At 42.0% G+C, this 23,125-nt stretch overlaps 2 protein-coding genes across 2 annotated transcripts in view; one reads left to right on the top strand and one right to left on the bottom strand.

Moving 5' to 3' along the window:
* POC5 (POC5 centriolar protein) overlaps nt 1-4,588 on the top strand; it is a 31,178-nt gene extending 26,590 nt beyond the window's left edge. Inside the window, exons 10-13 of the mRNA XM_082336130.1 lie at nt 490-608; nt 1,407-1,520; nt 2,412-2,588; nt 4,308-4,588. Of these exons, the coding sequence (XP_082192256.1) occupies nt 490-608; nt 1,407-1,520; nt 2,412-2,588; nt 4,308-4,457 (560 nt within the window). The 3' untranslated portion in view covers nt 4,458-4,588. The remainder of the gene's footprint in view (nt 1-489; nt 609-1,406; nt 1,521-2,411; nt 2,589-4,307) is intronic.
* Nucleotides 4,589-5,523: 935 nt separating this feature from the next.
* ANKDD1B (ankyrin repeat and death domain containing 1B) overlaps nt 5,524-23,125 on the bottom strand; it is a gene marked incomplete at both ends in the record, with an annotated part of 31,619 nt that continues 14,017 nt past the window's right edge. Inside the window, 9 exons of the mRNA XM_082336129.1 lie at nt 5,524-5,582; nt 5,928-6,059; nt 6,789-6,987; nt 10,441-10,536; nt 13,300-13,398; nt 17,291-17,389; nt 18,962-19,060; nt 19,953-20,051; nt 21,850-21,948. Coding sequence (XP_082192255.1) covers nt 5,524-5,582; nt 5,928-6,059; nt 6,789-6,987; nt 10,441-10,536; nt 13,300-13,398; nt 17,291-17,389; nt 18,962-19,060; nt 19,953-20,051; nt 21,850-21,948 — 981 coding nt within the window. The remainder of the gene's footprint in view (nt 5,583-5,927; nt 6,060-6,788; nt 6,988-10,440; nt 10,537-13,299; nt 13,399-17,290; nt 17,390-18,961; nt 19,061-19,952; nt 20,052-21,849; nt 21,949-23,125) is intronic.

Consider the following 23,125-nt stretch of genomic DNA (forward strand, 5'->3'; position numbering starts at 1 on the left):
GCGAATACAAGTGAAGACGAGCGAAGAAGATGACAATGACACTTTATTTTTACAATCTATCCCTTTTATAATATGATCTAGCGTTCACGAGCAAGCAAAACCCGTCTCATTTGCTACTGTCTTGCGTCCACACATCTCTTCAGTGTTACTTATTGGTTCTTCAAGCTGGTGCACGCGAATTCCTCTTTCAGGGATGTATCCAATCTCATCCTTATTTTTCTGCCTCTAAGTTTCACAAACTTGTTTGTAACAAGCCTCAAGGCCACAGCTGCATTCCTGTGAAACTGTTTGTAACAAGCCTCAAGGGCACAGCTGCATCTCGTCAAAGTAAAACACTATCTCATTTATTCCCACAATCCTTTTAATTAGATTATACGGAAATCCCAATGGAATAGTAAAATTTTTGCTGTGACTTATCTCTTTTTTTTTTTCCCCTTAGGGTTTGCTAGATTATGTGCTGATCCCATTACTTTCTGTTTCTAATAATAGATGTAGGAAGTAGGAGTAATGATAACGGTACCATTGTTGCAGGAAGGCTACCTCCTTCGCAATATAATCCACCCTCACCACCACCTCCACCAGCAACTACTCTTCAGCTGGAAGACATGGTAAGCGTGTAGCTGGAACAGAATTGTATTCGCTAGTGACAAAAATGAACTTCCTTGGTTGGAGCTTTTCAAACATAAATGCCATAGCTCATGAATTTAAGGAATTTGAAGACAGTCTAAGTGTAAAAAGAAGCCTATGGGTATGTTCAGACTGTATTGTGACTGGGGCACAGCTGCTGTGACTTGCTGTACTTTCATTAAGCTCTGTTTTTTATTTTAGTGAGAATGCGTTAAACTAATGAAGACAAGGTCACTATAATAAGCAGAATTTGCTCTCTTAAGGTTCTTTCTGGAAGAAAGCTGTTAAAGAGTTGTTTTGCAAAAAAACTGAGCTTAATATAATCTGAAAAGAAGAAAAGATGGCTTGACTTGAAGCTTCTTTTTTAAAGGTGTAGCGTATATAGACACTGAGGGAACTCATCTTATTGTCCTGTCATGTCAGCTTAGCCAGATCATTATCCAGTAGCTTGGATGTTCTGGACCTGCCCTGGAGTCATGCTGAAGACATTGCCACTGTAAAACAATTTCATGCTAGAGTACAGGTTAGAACAGAGGAGATGTGCTTGCCTCTTCCTCATTTTTCATTCTAATAGTATCAAATGTTATTCACACTGTTTCTGCAATTTTTAGACAAGTATTTTTAAATTAGTCAGAAAACAGTAAAACTAGAGATAAGATATCTGCAAAGAAGTTAAATTTAGAAGGGTAATTGGTGTAGTCAAAAAACTATCTAAAGAGTAAAACTGTATTTTCTGGAAAGTTATACTCATTCTTGGTAAACTCTGGTTTCATTCACAGTTTTCTACCCACCTGGGTCATGCAAGCACTTCTCAGACCAGGCTAGATTCTGATTCTCCAGTAATCGTCACGAGCACAGCTGCGGGATCTGGTGTGGCATCAACTCAAAAACTGGTAATGTGCTAAAATTAACTTTTTTTTTTAAGGCATAATTATAACAAATACTAGTTTGGGTATTGTCATTTCTGCATTTTTTCAGAGCAACACAAGTAAGTAGTTGAAGAAACTGCCTTAGAGTTTACATAGCTGTGTGGAGACACTAGCTTGCAAATGTCTGTTAATGTTACAGAAACCCATTTAGGTTAGGAACAATATTAAATTATTTTTGGAGGGGGGGCGTGGGGAAGTGTGACAAAATGAAAAATAGAAGAGTGCATGTACACTTAAGTATAGCACAACAGGAACAGTTGGTGTTTCACATGATACCATTTTGTTCTGGAAAGAACATGCCTTGCTTTAGCATCCTGCTCTTTTGAAATGTCTCTCTTATTCCCTCTTCTGTGTTTGTTGCTAAACTGTCCTTTTTACTTTTCTTGACTGTCTTCTGCATTGCTCTCCTTTCTTTTTCCCATCTGATACAGTTTGCTACCAGCTGTCAGAGAAAGATGCAGCATTTTACTGCATGGAAACTTTTCTGTATCTGCCATGTCACTGCTAGAAAGACTTTCCAGGGTGGTGGAAGTGCCTGCAGCTGTCACTCGAGTATGCAGCCAGGGGGCAAAGCTAAACTATCGATGCTGCTTGATTTGTGTCAAATTAGCCTTACTCCCCTCAGGACAGAAGTCACTTGCTTGAAATGCTATCTTATACTTAGAGTGGAAAAAATGGAATAAACCAGGTTGCAACTAGGTGGAGCAAATTCAGTCCCATATAACATAACTGGATTACCTGCAATATCCCATGTTCTGTTTGGGCACCTGGCTGATAAAACTAAGCAGGCATACTAGAGCATTGTAAATATTATGTTTAGAATTTTTTACCAACTAATACTTAATTTATTTGTAGCCCATGGCAAAAGTAATAACATCTGCTCAACAGAAAGCAGGAAGAACAATCACTGCTCGAATCACGGGCCGAGCTGATATGGCACAAAAAGGCAGAATTTGTGGTAGTTTAGCAGTGATGGGAGTTGCTCCACCCATGAGTTCAGTCATTGTTGAAAAACATCATCCAGTCACTCAGGTAAGTCAGAATTATGCTTGTAACTGTATTCTTATTACAACACATCTGGTAGTAGTTTAAAGAAAAATGACCACCATGAAGAGATATTAGACAAGGCTCAGACTTGAGCCCTGTTTAAAATAACAAACAAACAGTACTGTCTTTGGGCTGGGTAGAAGGCACTGGTGAGGAGAGGAAGTAAATATTGACACTTTAATCTCTTCATCTTGTTTCTGTAGTAACTATTTCACAGGTATAGTAGTCCTGGCTGTCTCTCTCTGGGCTAGCTCTTCCGTGAGTCTTCATAGAAGTGGTCAGTTGGTACAGCAATGTTTGGTGTCATCGCCATGCAACCACAGTTCAAAGACAAGCTTCATGGTGTATAGCAGGAAGAGTGACTGAACCAGAGATGGCAGAGATATAGATTAGACTGACAGGCTGACTGTAGCAAATTACTGGGGAAAAGAGTAAAACCCTTGTCCGGAGGCAATCAAATTTGTCAAGCCTGCTGCTTGTTGTATTTTGAGTCTTACAACTACCCCCCGCCCCACCACTTTATCCTGAAGAAAACACTGAAATAAGTGCATTAATAGGTATGAAACCAACATACAAGAAGACTGTAAACAGTGGCCTAAATGGCCTGGGCAATTGCTACACTTTTAGACCAATCTGAGCAAAAAATTTTGACTGGAGGTGTACAAAACAGTTGAAGATTTTTATTTTTATATATTTTAACCTGTAAAGTAGGATCTGAGTTTTCTCTGTGCTATCTGAAAGTCCACTTTCTCTTCAGTGATAACTGCCAGAACACGCAGAGCTACACTGGTCCCTTAATTTGAGCTGGAGATACTGGTAACTGTCCATGTGAGGAATGTTCTGCTTTCACTCATTTCCTGCAGTGAATCAGAGCCCTGTGGCAGGCTGCACATAGCTTCTGAAAATTTGGTCTCCTAAGCAGAAATTCATATTAAAATTGAACGTCTTTAGGGGGTTAGAGATTTGGTGTGAGACTTCTTTCATTAAGAACAATTACTGGATTCAGATTGTGTGACTAGTGTGACAAGTAAAGTACCTGAACTACTGTACCAAAACCTGACTTCTAGAAATGTAATAAATGTGACAGTCCCAGAGATACATTCCATGTACTCTTTCTGCAAATAAACGCCTAAGTGGACGTCAATCAGATTGAAGTATTTATCTTGAATTAATCTGGCAGGGGAGGGAGTTTACCTTGATTAAAAGCAGAATGACTACTGTTAAAAGATGACTGACTACTAGGTGGCTAGTTTTTTGGGGAGAAAATTCATGGTTGTTAAATAAATGCAAACCTTTTCCTTTCAGAGACCAGAGACCTTTCAGAGACTTCCTCATAGCAAATACTGAACTTCAAAAGGAATGTTGGCATGATTAAATTAGCACTGCAGAGGAAAATTCTGAACAATTTGGTAAAAAAACCTAACAAACCAACCTTGAAATAAGATTGAGGTGATAAAAGCTCAGGGTACCTAGTTAATTGGAAGTTTAGCACCTTATGTTCTAAAAAGTATATTACAGTTAAGGAAAGGAGAAAACTACTCATTCTGTTAAAGTAACCTTTTTTTTTTTTTTTTTTTTTTGAGACGTGTACGTCAGTTAGCTGGATTGCAAATTTTTCTGTTTAAGCTACAGCTCACTTAGAGCTATTTTAATGGGGTTTTTTTGGTACCATTAAGTGTTTTGATGTATCTGATTACTTTTCAGCAAACCATATCCCAAGCCACTGCTGCTAAATATCCTCGAACTGTGCTCCATTCTTCTGGTTCTACCACTGTGAGACCTGCAGGACAAGTTGGGCGAATGCTTCAGGGCCAAACTCATGCCAGTGTTCAGTCAATAAAAGTTGTTGACTGAGTGAATATCTTTCTCACCAGCGGGGTTTTTTATCAAGGTACAATTTAAACCTCTTCCCAGTCTTTTCAGATTTGATGTAGCAAGGCCTAAAGTATGTATCATGTTTTTACCCTTCTCTAAAAAATTTTTTTTAAAGTGAAAGTGCTTTTATAATAAACAACTGGAGGGGAAAAAAAGAACTTGAAATGTTGTTCTACCTCCAAACTATTTGAAAACTTATTTTATTAAGATAAACACTTTTTATTTAAGGAATCTTTTGCACACTTTTAAATAAAGGATAGAATGTGATTTTTGTCTGAATCTCTTTGTTTGAGAAAATCTTTAAACATGTTCAGCAAGACACTACCACGTATTAATTGAAGACATGAATGAGAAATAGGTAAATAATTGCTAAACGTGTTAAGTATTGAATATCAAATGTTCTTTTTTGAGTATGTATACAACATTATGCCATGATAGAAAATACTGCAGCCAGCCACACATGGTTTTAGACATGACATTTTTGTGTATTTTTACTACATGAATCAAATGGTAAAGAAGAAAGACTGGTCCTAATCCTAGCACTAACTAAGCACGAGAAAAGCCCTCTTCAGACAGGAACACTATAATCCCAGCAAGAGTTTATAAAAACCTGAATCCCAAATGAGACCTATTTCTGGAAGTGTTGATTTATACACAAAATTTTCACTTCTTAAATTTAATTTCTTTCAAGTAGAAAACATCTCATTTACATTTCATGTCAAATACAAAATAGCTTAATTTGCAATTCCAATACAAAATTAGTGTATCAATGTTAAACGAAGTGTGGAAATTATAGGGGGGTGGTTCTTGCTTAGCAGTGTAGTCATAAATTACCAGCCAGCCATTCACTCTTAAATTCTTTGAATCACTGTATAGCAAGCATATGAGAAAGAACTAACCAATTATTTCAGGAGTGTAAGCTTGGAAAAAGTCATACAACTTCAAACCAGGTTTTTGTTTCCAGAAAAGATATTATTTGTATTTGAAAGTCACTTTCCATCTGGCATGTAATTCCATCATAATGGGACATGTTTTATTGATGAGCTCATGAAATTGCACATCTTCTGAAGTCCATGTCATTGCTGCTTGCAGCTCTGATCTTCTCTGTAAAGTAAGAGGAGAAAACACTTGTTTGAAATGCTCTGCTTTTTACAAGGTCAGACTAATCTACCTGAAGGATGGCCAATCACATTTTAATCATGTTTGCAGGACAAAGGAAGGAAGTGAAGTTTGTACATTTTTATCTTCCTTTAGAAATCTCAAGTCTCACTTAAACTGTCTTCCTCAAGCAACCTCACCCCCCAGCAAGGGCTGTTTCCCAGAACGGAAGAGTGTGTCCTCCAGCTCCGCCACGGCCCCAGCTCCCCAGCGCCAGCAGGGACCTCAGCACCGCACTGCACTCTTGCCGAGGTCAGGGTAATGTGCTCTGTACACCACAACACAGCTTACCAGCTAAAGGCTGAAATCCTGCTTCCACCAGATCTTCATAGATATGCTTCACAGGATTCTGATGAGCCAGCAATATACCATGTAACCAGATGAGCAACATTCTGTTTCCATGTTCCTTGTAACTTTTTTTCCCTGTGCAATACACAAAGCATTTGTCTGTGCCATATGCTGGAAACTGTATTTTGTGCTTTTGTACTTCTACAGTTCCAAGAGGTTTTAAAGACTACTCGTTTACTTTTATTTCTTTTCTCACCTAGAAGCAAAATGAAGACTGAGACTTACAAAGGTTAAAAAACAAACAAACAAACAAAAATTCTAGTTTTATCCTAAGGCTACTGTAAAAGGGGGGAAAAGGTAATACATCTTAAAATTAATTTTGTCCTTTCATTTTTGCTCAACATATGGAAATATACCCTGCAGTTGTCGTAAACAAGTACAATGCGCACTACAGAAGTATTGCTTTCCCAGCACTTGAGATGCCTGGAACCAGAAACTGCTGTTTCATGGCAGCTGTGAAGGCAGAGCGTGAACAAGATCTTCCTGTGTCACGAGGTTCCCCAGGTCCTCACTTGCAGCGTGACCTGCAAGCCCCTCCCATGCTGCTCACTGCTTCTATTTTTGATTTCCAAAGAGGAAGGTTCCTTCAGGCCAACAGGGAGAACCGAAGCGGCCTATACTTCTGCAGCATTGCTTCCCAGGAACCAGGGACAAGGCTTGTATCCGTTTACCGCTCTTCTTCATGATTTGAATAAGAGCAGTATGGCCAATGTGTGTCTGTGATAATCACATAGTTTAAAAAGCAGCTCTGCCTTGTGTTTTTTATAGCTTATATATTATGTCTTGCCATTCAGATATTGTTACCTGTCCATTGTTCTTCAATAGCTTTAATTTGTTCCTCCGTGAACTTCCAGAACAGGGCCAGTTTTTTCCATTCCTGGGGTTTTAACTGGTTGTATGCTAGATTCCACAAAGAGGAACGGATTTGCTTGGTCTGTGTACTGTGATCTTGTTTGAAGGACAGGCTGAAGTCTGACCCATCGTCACTATGAGCTAGATGTTCCTGAAAAAGAAAGCAGATGATAGATTTTGTGATGAGGCTGGGAACCTTTGCTTAGCGAGCAGCGAACACTGTGTCCTGTACAGCTGTATGTAGCTGCTGATAGGTGATTTGCTCAGTGCAGGTAAAGGAACCGTGTTTGGCTATAGAGTTCTTTGGAAGATGTCTTGGCATGGATGATGTTATTACAGTCTTAATAACAGAACAGAAATGAAGCCCTCCTGCGTCTATTGCTATGTCTTATTAAGTGCAAAGTAAACCACTTTGTTTCTCTGGCACTTGATAGACAATAGCAAGTAAAACGAAGTCCTAGGCCTGCACTGCTGTGCTCCTCTGCCCTGTCTACTTTATATATCACATTTTGTATGTGGCTGGGGTTCAACCACAGTTCTTACTCTTTCCTCTTGCTTCTTAGAGTGCTAACCTCTCCCTGGAAATGGGGTAGGCACCATCGGCACGGCGCTTGCTCAAGATGTTCCCGCCTCTGCCCCGTCAGCTCCGCTTGGCTGAAGCGGGGACTACCAGGTCACTTGATGGCAGCATGAGCCATTGGGTTTAGCTTGCAGAGCCCAGTTCAGCAAAGTGTCTAAGCACCACTAAGCACACGTGTGTTGAACCTGGATCTAGTTTTATTGCCTGCATAAGCAAAATCAGACAGATACCAAAACCACAAGCATTTTACCCTCCAGAGTAAAACTGATGTTGCTACCATATGAATGGGTCACCTGAAACAGGAGTAGTGGGGTTGCTTCTTGTTTGGGCACCCCTGCAAAAGCCACATCTAGCAGTGATCTCAGCCCTAGCTGAGCGGTGCCCAGGGAAAAGCCTCATTCCTAGTGTAGGTAAGCTCAAACTACTTTTGTATTTCATTTTGTTTATATGCTAGTCCTGTTTCAAATCAGTCTCCAAAGTGAAAAATATCTTCAGGAAGTTGATACAGGATTACAAAGCAGATACTAAGCAAAAAAAGGAAATGGCAGCATGCCACATTTTAAAAGTGCTAGGCATAAAATACTCCATTCCAGATTAAATTCTGAAAAATACAACAGAGTTATGAAATTTCATGCTTCCTGACACATGCAAGCTGAGGTTTAGGACATTCTACAGGACAACTTCAGGGTCCACCCCCATTCAATGTCTCTCTTCTGAGGTTTAAAAAAAAAACAACACAAAAAAAACCTCCAAACCACAAGCAAACAAACAAAAACCCCTTTTTCTCCCCCTTTTACAGCAGCACAGCTTCTCTTTGCTGCTAATTGTGTGTCTAGGCAATGGCAGGGTGGGACAGTAGCAGCAGCCCTCCAAAAGCAGTAAACAGAAAAAGGAAATGGAGAGAACAAGACACTCGCACACATTAGTATCATGTGCACTTCCTCACAGCAGCATGGCATTTCCTTTTGTAACTAATGCCTTGTCACGGATGATAAGTCAGCTTAATGTAACAAAAAGACAGTTCTTTCTTACAATAATGGTTCAAACCACTGTAGTTTCTTATATGGTAACACCACCTGAACAACGTCATATTCCATAACTGTAAGACCTAAGCTGCTCCCAAAGGCTGTGCTCTTAGCTTCAGGTAATGGGATACAAACACTTATGTTTCTGTTTGCCAACATCTGTGGAGCTCTTGCAGAAAACCGTCTGCTTAGACATCTTTTCTTCTCCTCAGGCAATTCAGTAAACAATGCCAAGAGGTTAGGAGCATTATGGGCTCACTGCTGTCAGACTTGTCATGTCTTCTCTGCAAGAGATGTCTTCACTTCTAATTCCCCTTTAAGCCAGAAGAAACAATAACGTACCTGACAGCTCCAGCTGAACTGACACAAATCAAATATGCACAACGCGGAGTTTGTGGAGGTGTTTTTCATGATAATTAATCTAGATCTGTGATTTACCAGCACAGCGCCCTGCAACATTAAGTAAGTGTCGTGGATTTGGACACGCAGGGCCGGAGCGGGGTGGTAAAAGACGGGCTACTTCCCATGCCTGCACTCAGGCAGGATCGGTGTGCTTAAACTGCCCCAGGAGGCACTTGGCTAACCTGGTAAAACAAACACTCCCTAGCAGGAAGCAGGAATGAGAATGAAGTCACAGATTCCTGTGGCAGCTCAGCAATGAGAGCACGAGAGCTGACAGTCCAGTGCATTACTTTCACCAGTCCTTTTGCCCCAGGTTGCTAATTCTGGTGCTCACAGAATTACTTGCTCTGCATAAATAGTGTTAATATCTTCCTTCTTGCAGGTTTTACGGTGGATGCTACAAGAAACATCTTTACTGCCTCACTAGGACTAGTCTGCGAACAGTCAGTGTATCTGTCTGAGAGAGCTTGGGGATTTTAAACTATTGTGTCAAAAGCCAGCAAATTTAACCAGTTCTCAGGGAGCCCACATAAACCTGCGGCTCCAAACAAGAAAAACTGAGCAAGCCAATACCAGACAGATTTATGGAGCATTAATATGCCCTAAAATGAACCTTCACCATCCTAGGAAATTCCTCCCTTTCATCAAGTGTGTAGGTGTAGCAGGTTCTTTGTGGCTCACTGCTGCAACTGTCATTGACAGAATAAACAAACTTCCTCAGAATTCTGAGTGGTCCCAGTTAAGACCCCGTGGCATGGGACATCCTGAATTTTCAAGACCCGTTTGGGCTGGGTCTGAGTTTCAAGGTGTGTCCCTGGAATGGGTCTCACCAGCAGTCCAGCTCCAAATACTCCTTTGATTTTAAGAGGTACTAATCTTAGCTTTTTTTGTTCAGACACTTAGCCCCTGTAGAGCATGTATAGATTCATAAGTGACATGGGATAGTCAAGGCAGGCCAAAATAATTGTCAGCAATTATGGACTTTAATACATCTGACTCTCAGGCCTTTAGGCAGGGACATTTCAATAACAGCCTACGTTTAAATAACAACTAGGGAAAGAAGGTTAGAAATTCAGACAATCTGAGGTCAGTCTCAGCCATGTCCTTCACACTTGTTGCCTGGTTCTTTCCCATTTCATTGTGTTTTATAATTCACACACATAAAACAGAAGAGGGAGCTCCTGCTGAAGCAGCTGAGCCCTTACTAGCAAAGGAGTGACAGTCGCCTGCACTCCTCCATTTTTCAGCCATGGGTTTCGCTGTACCAAAGGACATGGGGATCAACATGGATTCAGGTCATCCCAACCCTGACGCTGATGTCAGAGTTTGAATTTGGGTCAGAATCTCTCTCCACCTCTTTATCTCTGTGTGTAGAGCATGATGCAGGAAAATCATAAGATATGCCTAAAATTTTACAACTAGTCAGAAATAAAACCTGGATGGGGTAGAGACCTTCCTGTTCCCAATCCTAACCTCAGTTTATCAAGGCCAGTCTTGCAACCTGCCAAAAGGAACTACCTCAGACAAAAGGCACTTGAAGATCAGAATTGGCTTTTCCCTTATAGTTCTCCTCCGTGTAATGAAAGATGTCTCTTACCTGCTTCATGGCATGATACCTTTCTGCTTTAATGATCATATCTACAATGAGGGTATGATTGCTCCTTGATGCCACAGCTAGTGCAGTTTTTCCATGCTGAAAGCAGAGATAGTGAATCAGAACATTATCTCATATATTATGAGGATAAGTATATCACAGAAGAAACACGGGAGCTTCGTTTACAGAGCCCCATCGTTTTTTTTTCAAGCGAAGGTATTACTACAATTTTATGGCTTCAGGGTAGCTACAATAAAAGTTCTATGCTTTGCATGAGCTGTATCCCCTCAGCCCAGAGGTGGTCAATTTTTTCCCCACACTGAACTCCCCCTAAAGAATTTCTGGTGAGGTACAGCTGCTTTCAGAAACCTCCTGCATTCAGACTGCTGCATACTTCATACCAGCTTGCGCTCTCCAGTCATTGCTTCCAAGTCCATGCAAGCCCAGGCATCCACAGGCTGAAAACTACCACAAATACAGTTCATTCCCATGTTACGGTTAAGCTGGCGTTTCAGACGGATAAGCTGGCAAAGTTGGAAACCTCCAACTTTAAGGGCAAACATGCACCTTGTTTTGGATGGTAGAAGCTGGCTCACAGAGTGAAAAAAGGGTGTGGGAATGACTTTCTCATAACAAGTGAAGGGAGCACAACTGAATGTGATGTTTCATGGGTAGCACAGGCAGTCAAAGGAATTAAAAGCCATTGCTTTAATTCCAGCTGCAGAGGACTGCTCAGTCTATCTGAACCCATCTCCGCTGTCAGCACTTTGATGTAAAGGCATCTCAGTGGCTCTGCAGGATTCTCAGATTTGCACTGAGTGGAACTGCCTCAGATTTAAATATTCAGGGTATTCTCCTCATATCAAGTGCTAGGCATTCTAGAAAATGAGACCTAAAAGAAGCCAACCCCTTAAGGTTCAATAATTCAATTATAAGGCATTTCAAATCTCCAGCTATTACAAAGTTCCCTATTATATACCCTTTGAGTTCTAGCTCCTCACTCTGCTCCAGATCATTCTAATTAGCCTGTTTTTAGAAAAGCATCACACTGGAAGCCAAGGCATTTATGTTTCATAAAATCTTTACAGCGTAGACACACTTTACACGTGAAGAGTCTGGAGACCACAAGAGCTCCTTGGGACCCACCTCTGGAAAGGTGCTCTGCATTTTGCAGGGAGGTGGGGGGGTGGAAGAAGGGGGTGTTTCTGGCCTCCTGTGCTAGTGCAGACACCACTGGCATCCTGCGCATACGCATAGCACGGCAGTCGTGCACACAGGGAGCGCTCTCTGCACTATCAGTCACAACCAACCACAATTATATCTACAGATGGGAAGAAGGAAGAGCTCCCAAGAGAGCATTTCCTGAGCTGTAACAGCTTGCAACTCGTGCAGATGCGTGACAAGCTCTGGAGACTGAGGCCCTTTGCTGCTGGGGGATGGAGGCCGGGAAAAAAACACTGTGCGGTCAAAGCAGGCTCCCCTGTTTCCTGCCTACTCTTCAGTAAGGAAGGGTGGGAACATTTTTAGCATCTTTAGCACCAATTCAGTTCGAAGAGGGATGTACTTGTGAATGTTTCCAGCGGTGGCATGGCCTCAGGGGTCATCCAGCAGACAGACAGGGGAAAAGCTACTCCAAGAAATAAAACCAATGCAGAAAGGTGACAGAAGCTGGCTCAGAGCCATATTCTCATAGCATGCCCTGAACTCTGTCAACACTGCTGTAATACCAGGGCACTATGCAGCCCAAAGGCTTGCAGGTTCTTAAGGTCAAAACAGGCAATAAGAAGTAATTTTCTGTGTTTGCCCTTGGCATACAAATAGGTAGAGACAATTTTCCAACAGATAAGGTGCTGTCTGAAGTGGACAGGACTTTATTCTGGGTTAGCCCATATGAGAACTGCAGGTCTCTGGCTAGTGTAGGCATGGCTTAACTGCAATGCAGCATCTTACCTCAGCCTCCCAAAACACATCAACCATGTCACCCATACTCAGAGCCTTGAGCCTCACATCAGGCTAGGAAAAAAAAGAGATGATCCTCGTTCCACAAAGCTTTACTCCTCATCAGGACAGTTTTATGCATGAAAATTACTTTTTAAAATAACTAAAGAGCTAGATTTTGCTCATGATAAACGTCAAGTCTGTCAATTCCGTCATACAGAAAAACAATATAGTGGTAACACTATAAAAAGGGCAGACTCAATCTTGCAGCAATTTAGCAAAATTTGTAAAAACTGGATTTAGTACTCTGTCCTTTCAAAAGCACTTCCCCAGAGACTCTTTGCTTTGGTACTTCTTCCAGCCATTGCCATTTGCCTCAGTCTTTCCAGGCTGAACACCAGCAACAGGGTCTAAGCACCCACCTGAACGGATCTGGGGCGGCTTCCCCAGGACACGGCACCACCATTTCGCGATGGCCCAGAGTGCTAGAGGGCAAACTCACCATTGCTGCAACGAGTGAAGCTGCACCACTTGTGCCTCTCCCGGCAATGAACCTGGCTGCGGGTGCACAGTTACCACAGCCGCAGGCTGTTTTCCACTCCGTAAGCCTAGTCCTTTTTTTCCATCAGAGGTCTCCAGCAGTGGGCTTTACCGTCCAAACAACGGAGCTTGGAAGTTTTACATTTTTCACCCCACTGGCTTTCATCACATCTGAACTCAAAAACATCTTTTCACTAAAACCATTTCAGATCTCTGCAGGCTGCAGGTACGTCAATATTAAAAGGAGACTCCCTTTGTAAAAAACTAACAGCTTTACTTAGGAAAGATGACTGGAAACAAGCGCTTCCCGCATCTCTGGGAAGTAGGTTATAAAACAAAAAAAGAAATCACATAATCCTTGCATGGGTAAGGAATGCGATCCACCTTATCCATGGTCTTGAAATCGCAGCCTGCCTTCAGCAGCACTTCCACCAGCTCCACATCGCCAAGATCAGCTGCCAGATGTAGAGGGGTTTCCTGCCTCTGGAATTAATGACACCAGATAAATACAATAAGCCAAACTCCCCCTTAAAAGAAGAGTGCTCACAATCTGAATCTAAAGAAGATTCACAACAAGAGACAGCCTTGGCTAGAAAACACTGAACAGAATGAAAGCATTTAACTTTTGAGTGATCTACCTGCCACTTTTGTTTCAGCCAAACAGGAGAGCGTCTGGGATCTCTGCAGGAAAACCAGACAGGAGTTCCAGCTGGCTCAGGAAAAAGTTGCTGTCATGCCCCTTTAATGTACCTAATGAACTCTCTCTCTTCCCTCTTAAAACAAGGTGTTTTGGTCAGAGTGCTTCATGTGACCGCCAACTCTCCCACCCCGCTACTATCCTCTCAAGTAACCTTTTCCCTGCTGAAATTCATGCAAAGACAGCTGGACATCCATAATTTTCAACAGTACATTGTGCCACAGTCCACAACAGGGTTTGTAGCCAGCCCTGCCACAAAGGTAGGAGAGAAGTCTATCTGCTCCATAGTGGGTTGAGTGAGCCTTAAACCACACACAAACAAACAAAAAAAGGACGGAGCGGGGTGGGGGGAGGCATTAAACAAAACCAAACCATTAACAAGAAGTACAGCTAAAGGGGCATTCAGCTTCAAGTCTAATCTTTGGGTCTGAAATGATGGTTATGTAGTCTCTACACAGCTGCATGCACCCAAATAAAACCTATTTAGTTATTTTTCCTTCTACAGAATATTAGAATAAGAAATTCCAGATGCCTGTGTGCGTAATGCAGCAGCAAATAAGATAGGCGGTCATTTGTGGAAACCCTGCATATCTGGATGTGTCCTTTGGTGGGTTTCATGTGACAGAGCATCCTTTTAGGTTGAAGGTTTTGTACCTACGCTTCTCCGATGTTGCAAGTCTACATTCTGTAGGTCTGGTTAGAGAGCTTTTTTGGCCTTTAGAGCTTAACTTAAAGGTTATAGAGTCAAACACCAAGACCTTACACACCAAGAAACACCAGCCTCAGTGTTCCACATTAGAGTCTCTCATCAGCTCTTTTGGGAATACACGCTATGATCACATGACCTCAGAAATTTTCTCCAACAATACATCTTACTTTCTTTTCTGCAGTAATTTAGAGATATGTATGTAGCTATTGTATATAACTTCAGATATGATAGAGACAAAGCACAAAACATTTCTAAAAGATGTGTTCAAGATGTTTACAAAATTCTCTATTTATGTACAGAAGAGCTTATCATCATACTTATTTTGACTCCAGCCACAAATGACAGCCTCTGTCTCCCACAAAATTGTGTATAAATTAATCTTTAGCAATAAAATGATCAACAGGAAGGGGTGAATTACAGATTTCTCAAAGACTAGTCCTTGTTACTACCATGGGGATTATCCTCACCTGTCATGCAGAGAGCTGGGTGTGTTTCCCCAACAGGGAGCCACAGTGCCCAATGTGGGACTCAACAGACCTGGTGGGACCGTCTCGACAGCTGAGATGTAGGGTCAATGGGGAGGGGGAAGAAAGACTCTCTTTGAAGTGGCGTAGCTGGCAGGCCAGTCTATGCACAGTTGGTGCCTTGATGTCTGCCCAGTCCATTATGGCCAGGGTGCTGGTGTACAACATCCGTGAGCTCTGTAGAAAATTCTGCCACACGCACTGTGAGCACTGGATGTCATCCAGATCTCTGGAAACCTGGTTGTTGGCCAGGTTGCTGTAGACCACCTCCACCACCGTTATCTCCCTCAGATACTGGATACCTTCTGTGGTAGTCCACTTGCCTTGCTCATTTACAATATCTTCTTTGAAAAGATACTGTGCCTTCATGCTTGCTAAGAGCCACCTCCAGACGCTTGCGGGTGGCTGCCTCTCTTCTGATCCCTTTGTCAGTCCCATAGTCCCTAGTGATGGACTCCAGCTGCTGAGCTTCCTTACCTTCCTGAAACTGGAGCAACCAGGTAGCAAAGCACTCACCTTGCTGATGGATGAATACTTGCTGCCTGTCTCACAGGTCATTCAGAGATAGGGACTAGGTAGTTTTCCCCTCTATTGTCATTCCTGTCTCTTCCCTCTCCTGTCCTGCTGCAGGTCAGGCTGCCTCTTTGGATTCTTACCCCTTCTGCCCCTCCGCTAGAGCTGCTGCTTCTCTTACTAACCGAGTCAACCTCTGTTTCCACCTTTTCTTCTTGACTACAGGAGCAACTATTATTACTTGAGAGTTGGGTCTCTGGTTAAGCCGCTGTGTGTGCCCTCAGACTGAGTGACATTTTCAGTGTCCATATGGGTGGCTTCAGAGCAAGAGACCTTCTCAGCATCCCTTTGTGTGCTCCTTGATCAGGAGACCCTCCTCTTTTGAGGGCACTGGGTGGCAGCTCAGTAGGCATGGGCCAGGCCCCAACACAGCATTAGAAGTCGCTGTGTTTCATCAGGACAGGCAAGGCTCCCCTCCTTCAAATGGTGTACCAATTACCTGTGACTACATGCCTGTTCAGGCCTGAAATCCCAAGCTATTGGAGGCAATAACAGCCCCAGTCCCCTGCCCAACTCCTCCCACACACCCTGCCATCCAGGGATCGACCACCTCCAGGCACATTCCTGTGTGGCATTCCCAATTAGTTGCTTAACCTTATGAACAATAATCAAAATCAGGCTCACGACACACGCTAATATGAACAGTCTGACTGCACAAGGATATTCAAGGAACTGGGAGGCCATTACAAGAAGGCAGGAAAGACCTATCCTGGACGAGAAGAAGGGGTAGGTGCCATTCAGTCACCTCTCCACAAAGCGTCTCTCCAAGGCAAAAAGGGGAAAGGTGTAATTGCTGATTTTCTGCATGAGATGGTTCTCTGAGTACCCAGATAGCAGCAGCGTAGGGTCCAAAAATACCCGATTAGGCTCAAGGCCAGTGCTTTGAGCTTTCCCAGGCAAAGCAAAACAAAGTGATACACAACACAGCAAAAGCTGAAAATGGTCATTAACAATTATAGGAGTTTTTGTACAGCAAAAAAAGGGTCAAGCAAACCAGCACCAAAGTAAATACATCAGCATCCTGTTCAGCAACAAGTGGCCTTCCATAGAGGAGGGTCTCCACTACCTGAGGGGATTAGCAGTGGTGAAGGTGGTTTACAGTGACCACCGGCACTAAGCAGAGGCCAAATAATCCTAGTAAAGGTGGGGAAAACAGATGCTGGCGTCCCTGGGTGGGCTCGAACCACCAACCTTTCAGTTAACAGCCGAACGCGCTAACCAATTGCGCCACAGAGACCTGTGACCTAATCACTGAGTGTGGTGTGACCTCATCACTCAGTCCAATGTTGTATGGCATGGAGCATCACTGTAGTCAGTTCTGGTCATCTGCTTGGTTGTGTCCCCTCCCAGCCCCCTGCACACCCCCAGTCTATTCACTGGGGGGGAGAGTATGAAACAGAGAAAGCCTTGGTGCTGTGCAAACACTCTTCAAAAACAGCGAAAACACCGGTGCCTTACCAGCACTGTTTTGGTCACAAATCTAAATCACAGCACCCCACAGGTTGCTATGAAAAAAATTAACTCCATCCCAGCCAACTGACACTCTGCACTGGGTTACTCTCTGAGATCAATACTGTTGAGACATTTCCCTCATCTATTATGCATTAATTGTAACACTCAAACAATAAATTAATCCAACTATTTTCTGAGTATATAGCATTTTGCTATCCTTATCTTGCACAAACAATACTAGCACAGCATGTACCAGTGACTAATACATATGCACACATGCGAAAAGATAAGGAGAGAACTGCCTCTTCCTTCCTATTTTTTTGTACCCTGAGCTCATCAGGAAAAAAAAAATATTTCAAGAAAAATCCACATAATCTCTGCTTTACCAGTGAAGTTATGTTAATTCCCAGTTTTTCTTACGTGATTTAAGGAGTTTATGTCATGATTGGCATCCAAGAGGCTTTTTACTACCGGTAGATGATTATTGATGACCGCTAAATGGAGAGGGGAATTCTTCTGCTGTGGAGGGAAAATAATAAACTATTATATTTGGGTACATTCATTAGAAGTTCATTCAAACAAGAAAGAGGTTCTTGTTAAAATCCGCCCCTTGCAAAGGTGACACGCTCCAGTGGAGGTGTGAGACTGCAGAAAACACACCTCGAGGTGCAGTTATGCCAGAGATGGCAGCCTGCTCCTGCAACACCTACAGCAGCAGGTCAACAAATACAGCTGAGAAACGTGGAAATGTTGAGCGCACTGTGTGTGTCAGTGTGTCACCACTTAGGAATGCGGCAAGGTGTTCCTCTTACATGTTCATACCTGGGATGTGCTGCTACCCTTGGCTGACAATACAGCTTAACGTAATGTTTCTGTTCCCTCAGAAAACTGGGTTTGCCCTTAGTTGGACAGGCTGGAGACAGAATACAGCTGTCAAAATCTACTTGCCAGGAATAAACTCTTATCGCATATTGCTGCCATAAATATTCTTCATATTAAACTGATTTGCTGTCATATTTACAGAAAGCAAAATATAGCTAGAAAGAAATTAAGGTTTTTTATTTGAGTGATTACTCATTAAAATAACTGGGGCACAGGTCCAACATCAGTCATGATCCAACCATTAGATTGGCAAGATTTGCATGTTGAACCTGTGACTCTTCAGTTTCTTGCCAAATACAGCTAAAAAACAATTCCATACCCATGCCATGCACAGGTGCCAGACACCAGTTCATTAATGTCTTTATAAACCACAGCCATTTCTTCAGGGCTACAGAGAAATAAAGCAAGCTCTTATGCAATGCTGCACTGGAAGTGTTTCCAAAACATCAGTTACAATTTTATGAGTTGCTTCTGCTACAGAAAGCCAATGAGAACAAGCAGCACAACAACTGCCTGATCTTTAAAATAAATCATCTCAAGCACATCATAAATTGCATAAATCCTTGATAGCATTATGCAACAGGCCAGTGATTATGGCAGATAAGTCACCAAGCCCAGATTCTATTTTCATACTGTACTGTAGAAGTGGAAAATGAGTTCCTAGTTACAGAAAATCTTAGATGTAACAAAAACTGTAATATCTAAATTGAGACAAGATTTGACTATTAGGAATGCCACTTTCTTTTTAAGCCCCAAAGAATGGTGGCATGCAGATTTTGAAGGCATAGGCTTTGAGTGCAGAGGGTGAAAGCACTGAAGTGTTTACCTTTTATTTACCTTTATTCAAAATCAGTTACAAGTGTTAACTCTTTGCCCGTGGCACACACAGAGGCCTGCATTACTGCTGCTTAGTTCAAGCAGGATACTTTCCTCATCTTCTCCTAATGCCTGGTCCTTGGCTTAGCCTGGCCACGTCTACACTGCACTGCACCAGTCTGCCCAGGCACTCACTGGGTTTGTGCAACAGGACCTTGTCTATGTTGGTTCGCACATATTGCTAACCAACATCCAAAACCCACATAATAACTTGTATAGTAAAAAATAAAGGAACTATTCTATCTCATTCAGCTGTCTGAATTCCCAAGAAAGGCCATAAAAAAAACAAGACATGCTGAACAACAGCAGAAAACTTACATTGGTATAACTCACCTCGGGTTTAGGAACCAGGTCAATATTCTTATCAATAAGGAACGTAACCAAGGATAGATGTCCATTCTGAATTGCAATCTGCAAAGCACTGCTATTGTTCTGAAAGAAATGGTATAGATAGCAAAAACTTAGTTTTTGCTGCTCTCTTTAGTACTAAAGCGAGCTATCGATACAGGGTAATCTTTCATTTAAACTTGTGTTATTATCCCCTCCCTGCCAAAAAACCTCCCTTTGATAAAATGATATAAAATGAAGTGGATCAGCAGTTAGCAGGATGTATTTTTGTAAATACTGAAGGAAATTCCCATTTTTACTATATCACAACAAACACATTAAAAACATCAGTATTCTATAGCGCTTTTCAATCTCTCTTAAGAGATAAATCAGCATTGTCAGCTATCCTGTGCCGTGGACAACGACAATGCCAACATGTCTCCACATCTGTTAGTTCAGTTTTACCTTTAACAAGCAAGTACAGTCACAGTAACAAACTTTTAAAAATTAATCAATAGAAAATTTTCACTTAATTCTGCTAGAACAAACAAGCTCTCGGGCTGCTGGAATCATAAACTTCTCGCAGCAGGCAAGCCAAGGCCATTCAACAGATGTGGGCTGGACTGGAGTCCAGGAACCACATGTGGAGAACAGGTTTGTCATCAGTTCAGTCATATACACTGCCAAAAAGGAGGATTTTCAATCACCCTAGTTGGTTACATTTCCTAGCCATAAGTTTTACTATCGGACATACAGTAAATAAAAAAGCTCTAGCACAGAACTCTCTCAAATAAATCTGTGCTGTATTTCTTCCACATCAGTTTTATTCTGTTAGCACTCTCCACATTCCCAATACTATTTATTTATTTTTTTACCATTTCGCAAAAATAAACAGAGTAAATATACTGTTAGTACACACAGAAAAGAGAAGATAAGGTCCATCCCATAGCCCAGGATGTCCCAGTACCTGTGTGCTGGACAGATAGTGTGTACATACTTGAGTTAAAACGTTGATGTCGCTCCCTGCTTCCAGTAAGAGTTCAGCACATTTTTCATGACCTCCTTCAACAGACAAGTAAAATGGAGTTTCTCCATTCTAGACCAACAGAGAGAAAACGTCTGTTCCAATTTAACCCACGTGACTCTCAGACTGTGACACAAAACAGGTTAGCTCAGACTCACCCAGCTCAATAAAAAAGGGGAGGTGGTCACAAGAGAACACAACCTGAATGCTCCTAAATTAATACTTAAATGAAACAGCAACTCACCAACACTTAAGTGACAGATGACATTTATGTCAACAGATGTATGGTAAAGTTTATGATAGAGATAACTATTTCAAAGAAGATTTACTAACAACAGGCACAAAACCAAAGATGTTGGGTAGCAATTGCTGCTGTCCAACATCAGGCAACACCACTAGCATGCTAGCACATACCATAAGTGCAAATTTCTGTCAGTCCAATGCCATGGATTTCTGACAAATTCCCAACTCTAGTGCTGGTTATAAGGAGCACTTTTAGCAGAAATAATCCTGCTGTGTATTTATTTCAAGTCTTCTCACCCCAAAAAAGTCTCCATGTCTCCACAGCCAGTCTCTAAAATAAGTTATGTTGGCCACACAATGATCCAATCCCTGCTTCTCAACTCCTAAACCACACAAAGGTTTACTGAAAGTTACTGTAGTGTTTCAGCACTCACAGAAGCATCAATAAATCCTGATTTTTTCTTGCTTGAACTCCTGTCACCATTATTCTGGTAAACTTAATATATTTTAGTGCTTTGCTTATGCTGGGGAAAGAGAGACCTGTTTATCCACAGACCAGAACATCTCAGTCTGGACAGGAAGGTCGCACCATTAGCCATGGCAAGGCAGGGTCACAAGCAGTACAAGCTTTGTGTGCAGAAGCAGCAACATTGTCAGACAAGGCTTGGAAACATGAGGGCTTCACATTTCAAAGGGGCTCGTGTGCCTCAAAGCTTGCATAGCTGGAAATAACAGACAGGCTGAATAAGAGAGAATCCCTGAACCCATAAATCTGTTGCTGATTAAGGAAGAGGAGGGCCCTGGGTAGGAGTGGGTGTCCCTTACTCATGTCGCCTGCTGGGCCAGCAGAACAGACTGTCAACCACATGGCAGGTTCCTGCAGTGGGCATGCCGGCCCATGACAAACTGAATTACCTTGCCCAGTTCGTTCCAGCTGCCCCACAGAAGAAGCAGAAGACACAAGGGCCCTTTGCAAAGCAGGAACACTGAGCTGACTGCTTAGTGTGCATTTCACTCTGCCACCCCTACTTCAAGCCTTAAAATTAAGCTCATGACTGCATCAACTCAGGGATACAACTTTCACAGCTAATATGCAACTTGTGAATATGCTGGCTGAACTCACCAACACTAAACTGGGAAAGAAAAAGTAGGCAGGCAGCGACTGGAGCCAATTCTGTGCAGCCAGTTGAGATCAGATGAACAAGGTACATCTGAGACCTCTTTGCTGAGACGCCTGTGATGGTGTGTGCTGGGTATGCATGTTGAACTGCTTTGGGGAACAGCCTGACCAGAGACAGTAAAAGGAATGGGATCACGTGGCCAGAAATGTTGTAGGACAGGAAGCAAGGTGGAGGTTCGGCCCTCTCGTTTCCTTCTACCAGTAGTTAGGGCTTGCAAGATGGAGGGGAGACAATTGTGTGAGGAACAGAGGACAGAGAAAGAGACATTGAAGGAGGTAATGGACCTGAATTTATTGGAGAAGGAACAAGGAAACAGGATGCAAACAGAAAAGCAGCAGAACTAATGAAGTCTACTCAGTGCAACATTTATTCCTTTAAAACGTTATTTTTTAATTGATTTTTCAAATCTCAAACTTTATTTCCTTCAGTAACTTTTGTGTCCTTACCTGATTGAGGTCATTTATTTCCTCCCACTGTTCGAGCAGAATTTCTACAACTTCACTGTGACCATTTTTGGCTGCTAGATGCAATGCTGTGTTTCCCTCCTTGAAATGAAAATGTCAAATAAGATACTTTAGACCCCAGAATGAAGTTGAAACACAAAGCCTTTGGTCTTTCCATCTCTCTTTTACATACAAGGAGAAGGAGGCAGATCCACACAGCATGTTTCAAGATTCAGACTAATCCAAAAGGAACCTTTTCATATGTATGCAGACATGACTTTGGTCTAGTTGGTTGCCTTGTATTCTGAAAATTGCAATGTACTACCAGTGAAAAAGACCTAAAATTCTAACTCCTAAAGAATGAATCAGAAGAAAACATTGGTCACTGGTTGCTACAAGGATGGGGACATCAAGCCGCCAAAAGCACTGATTTAAAGACAAACAGCCAAAACTTAGGTAAGTATATGTAATCTTGTAGTGGCTTTGATGCCAACACCACAATCTTCAATCCTCTTCACCATTGGTACAATTCCTCACTAGTTAAGTACGAAAAAAAAAAAAATAGCACATCAGCAAGCAAATAAAAATAAAGAGCAAGCTAGATGATTATCAGGAAGAGCAGCAGCCTTTGAGCTAAAAGACAATGCTGGCACAAGAACAAGTATAAAACTGACTAGAAAAAAACTGAAGCTGAAAATTAGGAGAAGGATCCTAAGCCTCAGGGAAATGAGTGTCCAGAACAGCTTTTCAATCAGAGCACTGTGGAGGTGGAGGGGCAGAAAATCCAAATACATTTTAGGAACAGGTATTTTTGTTAATTGATGGTTACAGTGCAATTGTTTTCAGTGACTCATGAGATGAATTGCTGTCCTGGCTTCTTGCCTGCTTACTCTTTAGGATCACAGCATTCGCCTCCCGTCATTGTTGCTTTGCACATTCAGCCTGCTAGATGTCTGGGACAATACTGTTATTTAACTGCTGCTGATAAACTACTTAGCACACCAGAGCTCCAGGTTGCACTGCAGCTCTTAAAGTATCATCAGAGTTAAAAAAAAAAAAAAAAGGCAAAAAAAACGCATAACTTCCTGGGTGCTTGCTCACATGGTTCTATAACTGCAGTACTTGAACATTTTACGATTTCTAATGTATTTATCCTTGCAGTGCCTCAGATGCAAATAAACACTGACATGCTTATTCCACAAAGAGTGAAGTAAGGAGCAAGGAAATTTAAGGGCAGACTTTGGAAGTTATTTACACACCTTAAAATGCAGTGTCAAAA

Source organism: Platalea leucorodia, assembly GCF_965183815.1.
Source record: "Platalea leucorodia genome assembly, chromosome: Z".
Classification (NCBI taxonomy): domain Eukaryota; kingdom Metazoa; phylum Chordata; class Aves; order Pelecaniformes; family Threskiornithidae; genus Platalea; species Platalea leucorodia.